This window comes from Alosa alosa, chromosome 9 (genome assembly GCF_017589495.1).
Source record: "Alosa alosa isolate M-15738 ecotype Scorff River chromosome 9, AALO_Geno_1.1, whole genome shotgun sequence".
NCBI lineage: Eukaryota > Metazoa > Chordata > Actinopteri > Clupeiformes > Clupeidae > Alosa > Alosa alosa.
The window spans coordinates 26,088,373-26,100,799 of record NC_063197.1 but is presented as its reverse complement, the minus strand read 5'-3'; the positions used below and the strand labels follow the sequence as shown (position 1 = coordinate 26,100,799).

The 12,427-nt window shown below is 44.7% G+C and overlaps 1 protein-coding gene across 5 annotated transcripts in view; it reads left to right on the top strand.

Moving 5' to 3' along the window:
- Window positions 1–10,165, top strand: part of osbpl9 (oxysterol binding protein-like 9) — a 31,726-nt gene extending 21,561 nt beyond the window's left edge. For all 5 annotated transcript variants that reach the window (XM_048253069.1, XM_048253068.1, XM_048253071.1 and 2 more), the window contains 13 exons: window positions 2,441–2,597; window positions 4,358–4,458; window positions 4,675–4,793; window positions 5,414–5,499; window positions 5,771–5,948; window positions 6,168–6,252; window positions 6,433–6,543; window positions 7,425–7,488; window positions 7,693–7,833; window positions 8,221–8,299; window positions 8,472–8,563; window positions 9,200–9,335; window positions 9,853–10,165. In XM_048253069.1, coding sequence (XP_048109026.1) covers window positions 2,441–2,597; window positions 4,358–4,458; window positions 4,675–4,793; window positions 5,414–5,499; window positions 5,771–5,948; window positions 6,168–6,252; window positions 6,433–6,543; window positions 7,425–7,488; window positions 7,693–7,833; window positions 8,221–8,299; window positions 8,472–8,563; window positions 9,200–9,335; window positions 9,853–9,924 — 1,421 coding nt within the window. In that variant the 3' untranslated portion in view covers window positions 9,925–10,165. The remainder of the gene's footprint in view (window positions 1–2,440; window positions 2,598–4,357; window positions 4,459–4,674; window positions 4,794–5,413; window positions 5,500–5,770; window positions 5,949–6,167; window positions 6,253–6,432; window positions 6,544–7,424; window positions 7,489–7,692; window positions 7,834–8,220; window positions 8,300–8,471; window positions 8,564–9,199; window positions 9,336–9,852) is intronic.
- Window positions 10,166–12,427: the final 2,262 nt, after the last annotated feature.

The window sequence follows — 12,427 nt, the reverse complement described above, 5'->3', positions numbered from 1 at the left end:
TGTCATGTCTGTGGACTTCTGCATTCTGCTCAGTTCTCTCCCCCAGCTGCACCTCCCTCCCTCCTCCCTTTTGGCTCGTTATGGCTCTCTGGGGATGGCAGGCGCTGGAGAACAGTGTCAGAGCAATATCACACAACTTTTCCCCGTCATGCACTCTCCGACCTCTTTCCCTCTTGCCTGCAGTACTTTCTCCTTTCTTGCCCCTCTTTTTCCAGCACTACTTTCTTTTTCTCCTCTCTCTCTCTCGCCTCTCTCTCTCTCTCTCTCTCTCTCTCTCTCTCTCTCTCTCTCTCTCTCTCTCTCTCTCTCTCTCTAATGATGTAGTGCTGTACTGTGCTAACGCTTCTCTTCCCCAGGTGTCATTACCTCTCCTCTCTCCTCTTCTCTCCTCCCCTCCTCCTCTCCTCATCTCTCCATCTCGAGTCGCTTGCTGAGCCTCTGGGCTGCGTGCTCGTGTTCTGCTGAGCTGGTGAAATAAAAGGCGAGCGTGGCAGAAACACACCTCGCCTCCCGGCAGCGTTCAGCCACTGCCATGGCAGCCAGCCCTGGGACCTGGAGGAAGAGCAGTCTGATCAAATGAAGCACATGAGACCTGGGACCTCGTGTACAAAGCTTGCGTACGCACAAAAATGCTGCGTACGCCACTTCTCACGCTCACGTCCGGATGTACGAAGACTGACTTGAACGTGAGAGTGTGCGGTCCTCAACGCAAACTTCATGTCTGGCGTACGCAAATTTCTAATGTGTACCGTCAGTTGGCGACACTTAGAGGCAATGCAGCGCAACAACATTAGTTGATCGCGAGTCTAGGCCTTTATTTGCACAGTATATTGTGAAACGTGGGTTATTAAAAATAACACTTCGAAAGTAGGCCTATGTTTCTATATAAATGGACATGCAACATGCTCAAATTCTACTAAGTTATGCTACAACCTATCTATAATGACAACTGTAGACTTATTAGAGGATAGGAATTAAAGGGAATATGAAACCTACAGCCTACACATATAGATAGAATAGATAGGCTGACTAATAAGCGCGGATATAAGCTATATTTTCCTTTGTGGGATTGACTGCATAAGATACTTTGACTTTCCTCGAGTAAGCATTTGCATTATTGTTGTCACACTTGTGTGCAAATATAGGGATATGATCTAGAAATCGTAATGATGTGGCCTGGATCAACTTTGTTTATTCCACCTCAAGTGCGCGATGCGTGGTAGCCTACTTGGACACGATTGATTTAATGTTTTTTTAATTAATGCAGTTGCGTTGTAATGGTTCAAATGCATCAAACCCAGTTATGCGAACCCTGTCACCTACTTGCAGACTGACCAATAATTCTGCCACGGTCTCTGACCCTATAGCTAGCCACTGCTACGTTCTGTCACTACTGTTTTTTTTTTGTTATTAATTACAGATGATAAAGACGTAAGATTCTTGCCATTTCGTCGGATAAACACTTCTACCTCGCATTCGTTGGAGATAAACTTTTTTCATTAATTTGATGATTTCAATTATTAAACTTTGGAGCAGGTTTGAGTATGAATGGATCCACAAATGAGTTTTCATTGTTATTAATATTGTGGGATAGGCCATTTTGTCTTTGCGGAGGTCTGCGCTCTCGAGTGGCCTTCTAGTTAGCAAATTAAAATGAGTGTGATTGAGGGAGGAGAGAGGGTGGAGTGTAATGCTCGTGCATGTACGCTTAATTTCACGTTAATTGGGATATACAGAGAGGCTGCGTGGAATGCTGCGTACGCACAGTTTCATACATCAGGATTTTTTTGTGCGTACGCTACTTTTCAGGTTTGCAATTACGCAATGTTTTAGTATGAAATCCACGCAAGTCTTTGTGCGTGAGGCCCCAGGAGAGCTCTCTTTCCTTTGCTCCTGGAGAAGGCCCTGTGTGTTAGGATAGGTTGGTTGTAGGAGATGCGTCCCCAGCATTGGTGGAGAGCCATGTGAGGTAGCACCTATTAGTTTTGTTTTACTTACTGCTTAAAAAGTCAGTGCAGTTCCATTACCCTGAGAGGGTGAAGTTTGTCATTTAATGTGTGTGTGTGTGTGTGTTTGTACATGCATGTGTGTGTGCATGCACATGTGAAACGGGTCACGGGAAGTTTTACTGGTTCCCCTTAACCTCACATCAACAGCTGTGACTTTTCCACCACGTACTCAGCGCTTCTGTCTTAACAGTATAGAATGTGTTTTTATGTGTGTTGTAACAGGCAAAGCTCTGCCAGAAGCTCTCTCCTATGTGTACTTTGACCTATATGATGGTGAAGTTAACATGCAAGTCTTGCACACAGTGAAAATGCACTGTAATAAACCCATACAGATTGTCTGAACTGCACTGTCAAACACTACCAGTTAAGAGGATGCCCATGACCCTTGACCCTCCTTGTGATTCCCCCCGTGTGTTTGATGTGGTCTCTAGGGAGCGTGCCCTCAGCGCCCAGCAGCAGCGTGGCGTCGCCGGCCCACATGAGCCTGCCCGCCCACAACGTGCCCGACTTCTCCTACTCCAGCAGTGAGGACGAGGAGTTCTACGACGCCGACGAGTTCTCCAGCACCTCTCCCAAACACTGCACCGAGTGAGTCTAGAGCTTAGAGCAGCGGTCCCCAACCACTGGGCCCGGGTCGCACGACATTCTTAACCGGGCCGTAGCCTACGACATGAGTTTTAAAAAAAAAAATACATGCAAACTAAACTCCAATTTAATTCGCAATAATGTCACGTTTTTACATGGCATAGGCCTATATGCAGTTGTTTGATTGCACGCATGTTTGCATTTTGCAAGGTCTATTTTCTTATGTCTGTCTGTCCCGCCTTCAACACTTTACATATTGCCTTAAGCGCTGCGCAGCCTCAAGTCGGCTCACTTCACTTGATCAGTTCTTGGCGAACGGTAGTGTCACACGAAGTTAGCTAAACTGCTAGAATGAGCAACAAAAAACAAGCATATTTCATCTTTAGCAGGTCACTGGCCAAAGTCACCATTAGCATCACATTTTAGTGATGAGGACTGGGTGTCAAAACTCCTGTGTGACATATTCAGGTTGCTTAATGACCTCAACCTGTCACTCCAGGGGAGAATGACGACTGTCTTTAATGGCAGATAAAGTCGCTGCATTTAAAGCCAAGCTTGATTTGTGGGGACGACGAGTGGACCAGATATGTTCCAAACAGTAGTGGGGGTTTTGGGAGAGACTGAGGCAGGGCCCTTTCTCTCGCAGCTCGTGCGCGATCACCTTGTTGCGCTTTCAAATGAGTTTGGCGTTAATTCCCATCCTCAAAGATCCACGGCAAACCAATGAGTGGGTCCGCCCCATTTGTTAATATCCCGAATAGTCCTAACTTGTCAGCGCGGGGAGGAAGAGCAGTTGATCCCGAAATTGCAAATGATGGTCTTAAGAGTGTGTATGAAGAAACCTCTCTGGCGTGTTTTTGGATCAAAACCAAAGCAGAATATCCCGAGATAGCCGTAAAAGCGCTGAAAACGTTGCTACCATTTCCCACCACGTATCTATGCGAGGCCGGGTTTTCGGCAATGACTGCAACTAAGACCAAATTGCTCAATCGACTGGACATTTCAAACACATTGAGGGTGTCACTGTCTTCCATCACCCCCATATAGAACCATGTTGTTGCAGGGAAACAAGCACAGGGCTCCCACTGATTATATTCGTAATGCACGTTTAGTTGCCATGTTTTGTTCCCATATTTTGTTAAGCATGTTCACACTTGATAGATGTAGCTTCAATATTCATAGTTAATATTGTTAAATTTTCACTTCTTCAAGTTCACGTTTTTTTTAAGAGTTCGTTACCTTCGCTGTTCATACATAACTGGAGCTAGTTCTTTTCAAGTAATGCATGCACATATGGAACATGGAACCCCCGAAACCCGAACACCCAACACCCCGTCCCCCACCCCCGCCGGTCCGTGAAAAAAAAATGGGAATCAAACCGGTCCATGGTACATAAAAGGTTGGGGACCCCTGGCTTAGAGGGCATCGAGGGAGTTTCGAGTTTAGCGAGCCAGGCAGAAAGTTAGCGTCAGGAGAGCCAGAGGACAACAGTCCGTTGTTGGCAAGAAACACCACTGCCTGTATCAAATGCTCTGGTGTTGGCATATGTGCCTGCTTGAACACAGAAAGAATTGTAGTAGAGAAAGTGACTAAGCATTTATTGAATGTACAGAGAAAGAGAGATACATAAGAACATTTACTAGCTTTGTTATGTGAACATTTCTTTCTTTCTTTCTTTCTCTTTCTTTCTTTCTCTTTCTCTTTCTCTTTCTCTTTCTCTTTCTCTCTTTCTCTTTCTCTCCCCTCCCTCCCTCCTGCTCCAGGACTCCTACCACCCTGCCCAGTGCAGAGGGTCCTACGCTGAAGCGGCCGGACACCAATGAGTCCCTCAACTCCTCCATGTCCAATGGCACTACGGATGCAGGTACAATCACATGCACACACACATATCCAAACACAGCAAACACTCACAGCCAGCTGATGTGTTCTACTAGGCAGCCAGCCAACGCTTGTACATGTTACATCTGTTACATCTCGTGCGTCCCATCCCTTAGTAAACACAGCTTTTTGTAAACACACTGGGGGCACAACAGCAGTCGGAAAGTAAACAAACGCATCACGGGTTTCGTGTGCTCCACAGACCAGTTTGACAGCCACGACGAACGGGACGATGACGGCGAGGGCGAGTCCGTGGAGGAGCACAAGAGCGTCATCATGCACCTCCTCTCGCAAGTGCGCCTGGGCATGGACCTCACCAAGGTAGCCACAACACCAGCCCGTGCGCTCGGCTGGCTTTCTTTGTCCACTTCTCTTCTGTTGTGCTGGGTTTCTTTTCTGTCATTTTCCCATCATCCTTCATCCTTGGGGCAGCCGTGGCCCACTGGAGGGTTGCCAGTTCGAGCCCCGACCAGTGGGCCATGGCTGAAGTGCCCTTGAGCAAGGTACCTAACCCCTCACTGCTCCCCGAGCGCCGCTGTTGTTGCAGGCAGCTCACTGCACGGGGAGTGTGTGCTTCACCTCAATGTGTGTTCACAGTGCTGTTTGTGTTTCACTAATTCACCGATTGGGTTAAATGCAGAGACCAAATTTCCCTCACAGGATCAAAAAAGTATGTATACTTATACTTCTACTTCAGCATCTGTCATGTTTTGCCCTTAATTGGCCTCTTGTCTTTCTCAGCGTTGTGTTGTTGTTTTGTCTCTTTCACACACCTCATTACCTTTTCTCACTGTCTGCCTCATACACATCATTTGCCTGCCAGTGTTTGACATGACTTTCTGCAGTTCTCTCATTTTCACCTCCTCTCTCTCTCTCTCTCTCTCTCTCTCTCTCATGACTGTGTGCCTCTCTGATTCTCTTTGCTGCTGCCTCCTCTTCAGGTGGTGCTGCCCACATTCATCCTGGAGAGGAGGTCGCTGTTGGAGATGTACGCCGACTTCTTTGCTCATCCAGATATATTTGTCAGGTACAGGAGCTTTTTCTCTCTCTCTCTCTTTCTCTCTCTCTTTCTCTCTCTCTCTCTCTCTCTCTCTCTCTCTCTCTCTCTCTCTCTCTCCATATTGCACCTTTGCGTGGAAGTGCATATCTAACTGTTCAGTGTAGTTAGACATAAAGAAATAAACTTAGTATGAGGCAACAAACCCAACAGAAGGACGACTCCTATCACTCCCTTATTAAACCCACAGACACATGGTAAGCAATCATCATTAGGTGTTTGTGTGTGTGTGTGTGTGCAGCATCGCAGACCAGGCAGAGGCCAGGGACCGCATGGTGCATGTGGTGAAGTGGTACATGTCCGCATTCCACGCCGGCCGCAAGGGCTCTGTGGCCAAGAAGCCCTACAACCCCATCCTGGGAGAGGTGTTCTTCTGCCACTGGGATCTGCCTTCTGAATCAGATGACCCAACCGCCTCGGTAAGCATCTGCTTGTTTTGGGAAGGCTGTTACTGGTCAGGATGGAATAGTACAAATGTTATTACCACGATAATATGAGCTGTGGAGAACCAAAGACTTGCTCTGTATTGCTGAGAGAGGCCAGTAAGTATTGGTCAGTTAGAGTGTGTTTGTATCTTATTCAACAAGACTTGCAGCGTCCCCAATGTCACGTATTCTCTTTCCTGTCCTGCTCTCCAGGAGCCTCTGTCGGAGGGTCCAGTACCGGGGTGTGGGAAAAACAGCGTGTCATTCGTAGCAGAGCAGGTCTCTCACCACCCCCCAAGTGAGTATACCAGTACACCATCTCCATACACACACAGATACCAAACACACTTCACACACATGCTCACAGCTCTTGGTGTGTGCTTGATGGCCTGAATGATCAGGCCTTAGACATAACATTCTGACTCTGAATCAGCGTAAACAGATGAATTGAGCTTCCCGTCTGTTTCCTCTCACGCAGTATCTGCATTCTACGCGGAGTGCCTCAGCAAAAACATCCAGTTCAACGCCCACATCTGGACCAAGTCCAAGTTCCTGGGGATGTCCATCGGGGTCCACAACATTGGCCAAGGTAAACAGAAGCAGATTAGCATCATTTGCCTAATAAAGACTGCAGTCTGCAGTCAGAATCACATACTTAATTTTCTTAAGCTTCTCCCATTCTTTTCATTAGAGCATTAGTTAAAAGGCTCACCGGCTTTAACCCCACTTAGCCACAGTTAAAGGGTGAAGTCTCTTGTTTCACCTCATCAGTTGTTTACCAGCAGCATTCAGCTGCTTGCTTTGCAGCTGCAAGACGTTGTTGTTGTTCTGCTCGACAAGCTTTTCTCAGCGAATGGCTTTGATGGACAGGGCCACTTTAATTATGCTGCTCTCCTGCGGTGACAGGCGAGATCTGCAAACATGAAGACTGCCTAGCAGAGCATCAGTAACATCATTTCACTGAAGCTAGAACGAGCCCAAGCAGTCTGTCACTGTAGAGTCATGTTTTATTTACCACGAAGAGAAAACTCTATTTTGAGTCCGTACACAACAAAGTCTGAAAAAGAAACTCGCTGAACTTTGTAGGAGGAAAATGGCCAAAAATCTTGTTGGTGTTAACTGTCTAGACCAAGTACTCCCCCATCTGACCTTTTGCAAGTAATCATTATTGTAAAATGTTCCATCTTTAATATCAAGGTTGACTAGAATTAACTGTGTAATATGCGGAGTCTTGCCAACTTAAATTACTTTTATCTTAATTAACATCTTGGATGTCCCGTCATTATTTAAATCCAGAATGCTGTATGTTCTTGACTACAAGTGTGTGTCTCTCTCTCTCTCTCTCTCTCTCTCTCTCTTTTCTTTTCTTTCTTTCTTTCTTTCTTTCTTTCTTTCTCTCTCTCTCTCTCTCTCTCTCTCTCTCTCTCTCTCCCTTACTCACTCCTCCCATACTTGCATGTTCTTTTCTAGGCTGTGTGTCCTGTCTGGAACATGATGAACACTACATCCTCACCTTCCCTAACGGATATGGCAGGTAGGCCGTATATTTCTTGTCCTCGCTTCCTCACAGACAGGATTGATGTGGTGCTGGTTGCTGCCCTGTCTGGTCTCTCCTGTTTGTCATTTTAGCTGGTGGGCATTCTGTGCAAGAGACCCTTGTTAACTCGGTGGGCCAAGTGGTGTGTGTTGACGGGTGTGTCTGGTTTGTTTGTCTGACCTTTGCCCTTTGTGTGCACAGGTCGATTCTCACCGTGCCGTGGGTGGAACTGGGTGGCGAGTGCAACATCTCCTGCTCCAAGTCGGGCTACAGCGCCAACATTGTGTTCCACACTAAGCCCTTCTACGGTGGCAAGAAGCACCGCATCACAGCCGAGATTTTGTAAGCACACACACACACACAATCAGAAAAGCTTCAACCCAACAAATGAGCTTCTCACTGCCTTTATGCACTCATAAAAGAACCTGTTATTACACTGATACAAAAGTAACAGTGGATGGCGAAGTGCCTGAATGTGTATGCAAATGCATCCCTTTTTAATATGTTCTTAGCAGTATACTTCCTAGGTCTTCTGTTTGTAATTGCAAGAGCATAAAAGTAATGGGCTTGCGTTGAGTGCACAGTAAATCTGGAAAATAGGGTTTACTGCAAAGCACATATTGTCAGCATCACTCTGACTCCACTTAAGGTTTGAAAGCACAGATGGTGGTTTATAGTGCTGAAATCTGTGTTCTTCTCTTACGCATGCATGTGTTTGTTTTTTCGCAGCGCCCCTAATGACAAGAAATCCTTCTGCTCCATCGAGGGCGAGTGGAACGGGGTGATGTACGCTAAATGGGCTTCGGGGGTAAGTCTTCACAGGGGCGGCAGCTGCTATTGTGTGTCCTCAGAAAGCTCCGTTTAAGATGGTGTCCCTGCACAGTTAATTAAGACGAGCTAATGTGATGCGCGAGAGTTGGTGCATGCTGTCACAGGTGCTCGGTAAAGAGGAAACGTAATTGTTTATTGTTCACCTCCAGGAGAACAATATATTCATCGACACAAAGAGAATAGGCATCATCAAGAAGAAGGTGAGGAAGTTGGAGGACCAGCTGGAGTATGAGTCTCGAAGGTAAGTCTTCACTAGCCTGGCTCCGCCCTCCTACGTACTTCCGCTCAATTTTCATTTTCCTTCAGTACGTCGTCTGGGATTTCGGTTTATTCGCGGGTTTTCTCAGGCCAAATTTTACCTGTCAAATCAGCGAACAGAGGGGGTGGCTGAGAACGATGACGTTGAGGTTGTGCGCTAGTTTGAGCATGACATACGTCACAACCAAACGTTAGCGATTGGTTATGGCAGATCCAGAGTGGCTCTGGGCAGATCCAATAGTTTTAAACTTCAACAGAGTACTCTCCTTCAAGGAAGTTAACGCTTGGCAATGGAAAGTGGCCAGACTCTATGTACATTATGAAATGTACGAGTGTCTGGTAGGACCAGGCTAAGTCTTCGCCCTCAGGCAGGGGTCTAGGCCCTATTGCCGTTCCAATGCTCCTCTGTAGAGTTGTACCTTACCCCACTGGTGGGTCATTGTTGACTAACATTCTGAATAGCAAAGGGAAATGCCCATAATATTGTATCTTTCAACATTTCAGACCACACACGGAAGGTTTTTTGTTCGGCCCTTTAAGCTGCCCTGTATTTCACAATTATTTCTGTTTTCTTTTTCTTTATTTGTTGTTGTTGTTGTTGTTGTTGTTGTCTTATCAGCCTCTGGAAAGATGTGACCTTGAATTTGAAACTCAAGGACATTGATGCGGCGACGGAAGCCAAGCACCGGCTGGAGGAGAAGCAGCGGGCGGAGGCCAGAGAGAGGAAGGAGAATGAAACGCAGTGGGAGACCAGGGTGAGTGTCCCTTCTATGGCCCCCTCTCTTAAATAATATCACGTGCTACGCAGGCATTACATCATATCCTGTGCTTTGTACACAACTCTGTTCTTGTGGATTGTTGTGTCACCAGTGATGGGTACAGATAATTGTGAAAGTGCCCTTTTCTAAGTTATATGCCTTTTTGTTTTAACAGTCTACTGATGCAATAAGCCTTTTAACAGCCCACTGATGCCATAAGTGGTGTATAACTTAATGTAACAGACCTTTTTGACTGCCATCAGATAAGGATATACCTTGTTCATAGGAAGTGAACACCATCGTCAAGGAAAATTATTGTGTAATGGGTTCGTTTCAGACTCTGTACAAACAATTTTCTTACTGGCAGTTTTCTCAGTTGCACATTACCAGTCAGTCATTAAGGAAGCATACTCACCTGCCATCTTTACTAAACACCCCCTTAGTATGTTCAGTACATGCATGAGTATTTTAGGTTTTTGTTTTGATCAGGATCCTGTGTTTCCTCCCTCCACAGCTGTTTCATGAGGACGGCGAGTGCTGGGTGTACGACGAGCCCCTTTTGAAGAGGACGGCGTCATGGCACTGAAGCCAGCCCTCCTCTTTCCCAATCCCACCGTCCCCATCCAAGACATGTCCCGCCAACACACTCGAGTCTTAATAAGAACTCTATTCTCCTTTCGCCAACCACTTCTCTCATCCGAGCTTTGGAATGAACAACTGGCCTTTTGACGCGCACACACACACACACACACACAAACACACACACACACACACACACACACACACACACACACACACACACACACACACACACACACACACACACACACATATATATATATATACACACACAGCTTAGCATTTTTGAAGTTAGAAGAGAAAAAACATGGAATGATTTAACAAGTGAAAAAATAAAGAGCTCAATAGAAGAAACATAAAGATAATGAAGAAGGAAAAAAAAAAATGTTTAACTCAAGTTCTTGCCAAACCCCACCACTCTCTCTCCACCTCCCCTTTAAGAATAAACCCTTGAATGATTAATAGAGGAACGAAATAAACACTTTTTGAGACACGAAACTGAATCAAGGCCCTTCAGCAACACAGACAAAATTCACAGGTGAGGACCCCCACCCACCACCACCCATCACCACCACCACCACCCACCAACCACCTCCCCTCCCCTAAGGTTCCCTCTGTTCCATGAGGAGGGTAAGAAAGAGTGGAGTAAAGTGGTGTTTGTGTCGCTAAAACCATGGAAACAACAGCGTTCTGTATCTCAGGGAAACTGGTTACTGAGGATCGAAGGCTGTCTCTCCTGGAAAAAAAAATATTGAAGGCCTTATAACGGTGGACCCTGGCGAAGGGGGAGAACTTTGCTTGCCTACAGCTATCTGCAACTATTTATATAACTATATATATATATATATATATATATATATATATATATATATATATATTTAGAAACATGATATATTCTTTTTTATTTCCTTTTTTTTGTCTTTCTTGCAGGCAATAGTATGTTTTAAAAACATGAACTTGAAAACTATACATCAGAAACCATTCCATTCACTCGTAACATTTTTTTCTCATTTTGGAGGAAAACGATATTTCTCTGCCCCTGGTTCCTTTCTGTTAGACCCTGTGTCCATGTAAAAATTACATGATGAGGGTCTGAAGAAAGGCTCTGGAAAATATGGCTGCTTCTGCAAGAGGGACAGAAAAGGGGACGACCTACCTTGTATTGATACAAACCATACTAGCTTTCATGAACAAATTTTTTTTTTCCTGTTTTTTTTTTTTCCCTTTTTCGTTTTTGTTTGTTTATGTGTTTGTTCACATTTCTCATTTTTTCTTTCCTTCATCTGATTGGATAACATGCCTCACTGCCTCAGTGAGGCCGACTTTTATAGAATGCTGCTTGAGTGCCCAAATTCGGTCAGTAGTGGATGTGAAGACAGGTTATGGTAACAATAGTGTTGTCCGTAAGATATCCATCATGATCTTGTGTTCGCCATATGTCTGGATTTTACGTACTCTTGCAAGGCTACACCAGAATATAAAAAGCACTTCTGTGTGATGTCAAAATTGTAGTCTAAATAAACACAAGGTTTACAAATCAGTGCATTACACTGCTGTGACTATGTTTAATGAAAAGCCTTTTAGTTTCAGTTTGTATAGGATGTAATGTCTTGAGGGATCATCTGCTTCTTGGAATGGTTCATTTCATCAGAAGTATTTGCACATATTTGCAACTACACTATGTGATACAGTAGTTGTGTTCATGTTTGGAAATGCATCCGCTGATTGAAACGTCTGGGTTTTCATCTTGGCACACTTCTGCTGCACACATAAAAAAAAAAAAAAAATAATATCAACATGAGTGTGTGCAGAGAGGAAGTTGGATTTAACACTTTGGATTAGATGTCCCTCACTCTCTGTGCTGAGTAGAGGGAGAAGTCTATTCTGATGGAATTTGCTCAAAAAAGCCATTTATTTTTATTTCATGTAGTCTTTGTAGATGAAAACGAGGCCTTGCCATATGCATTTCACTTTCACCCACTATCGCTTGGGAGGGAGCAATCCATACAAACATTTTTATTTCTCCCCAAATCATAAACGTTGATTGTACCATTTTTTTCCTTCCATTTATTGATGCATAATATTAAAAGCTCAATGAGTTGACTCATTTTTGTGTCATGGCAATTTATACATGTGGCTTGGCTATGCTTTCACATGTCTGCAATGTAAACTGTAGGAGCCCTTTGTCTATTACTATAAAGGTATGTCCATGCTTATTCCAACTGATTTCTGGAAGGATAATCCTGGAATCAAAGTTCAAGAATATGATTGTTAGGCTATTTGGCAATGAATGAATTTTGGGTCCTTGTCCAAAGACATCAATTTGATCTTGGGAGACTGCCTCTCTACTGCTGTTGGTCTGCAATGTACAGATTGCCTGTAGGGCAGGATCGGGCAAATGTTTTGGTTGTGGCCAGCCTTAAGAGATTATTTCTCCAATACCCTTTTATCTAAAAAAATAAAAATAAATGATTAATAGTCTTTCTTGGTCATTGTTACTGCTCTTATAG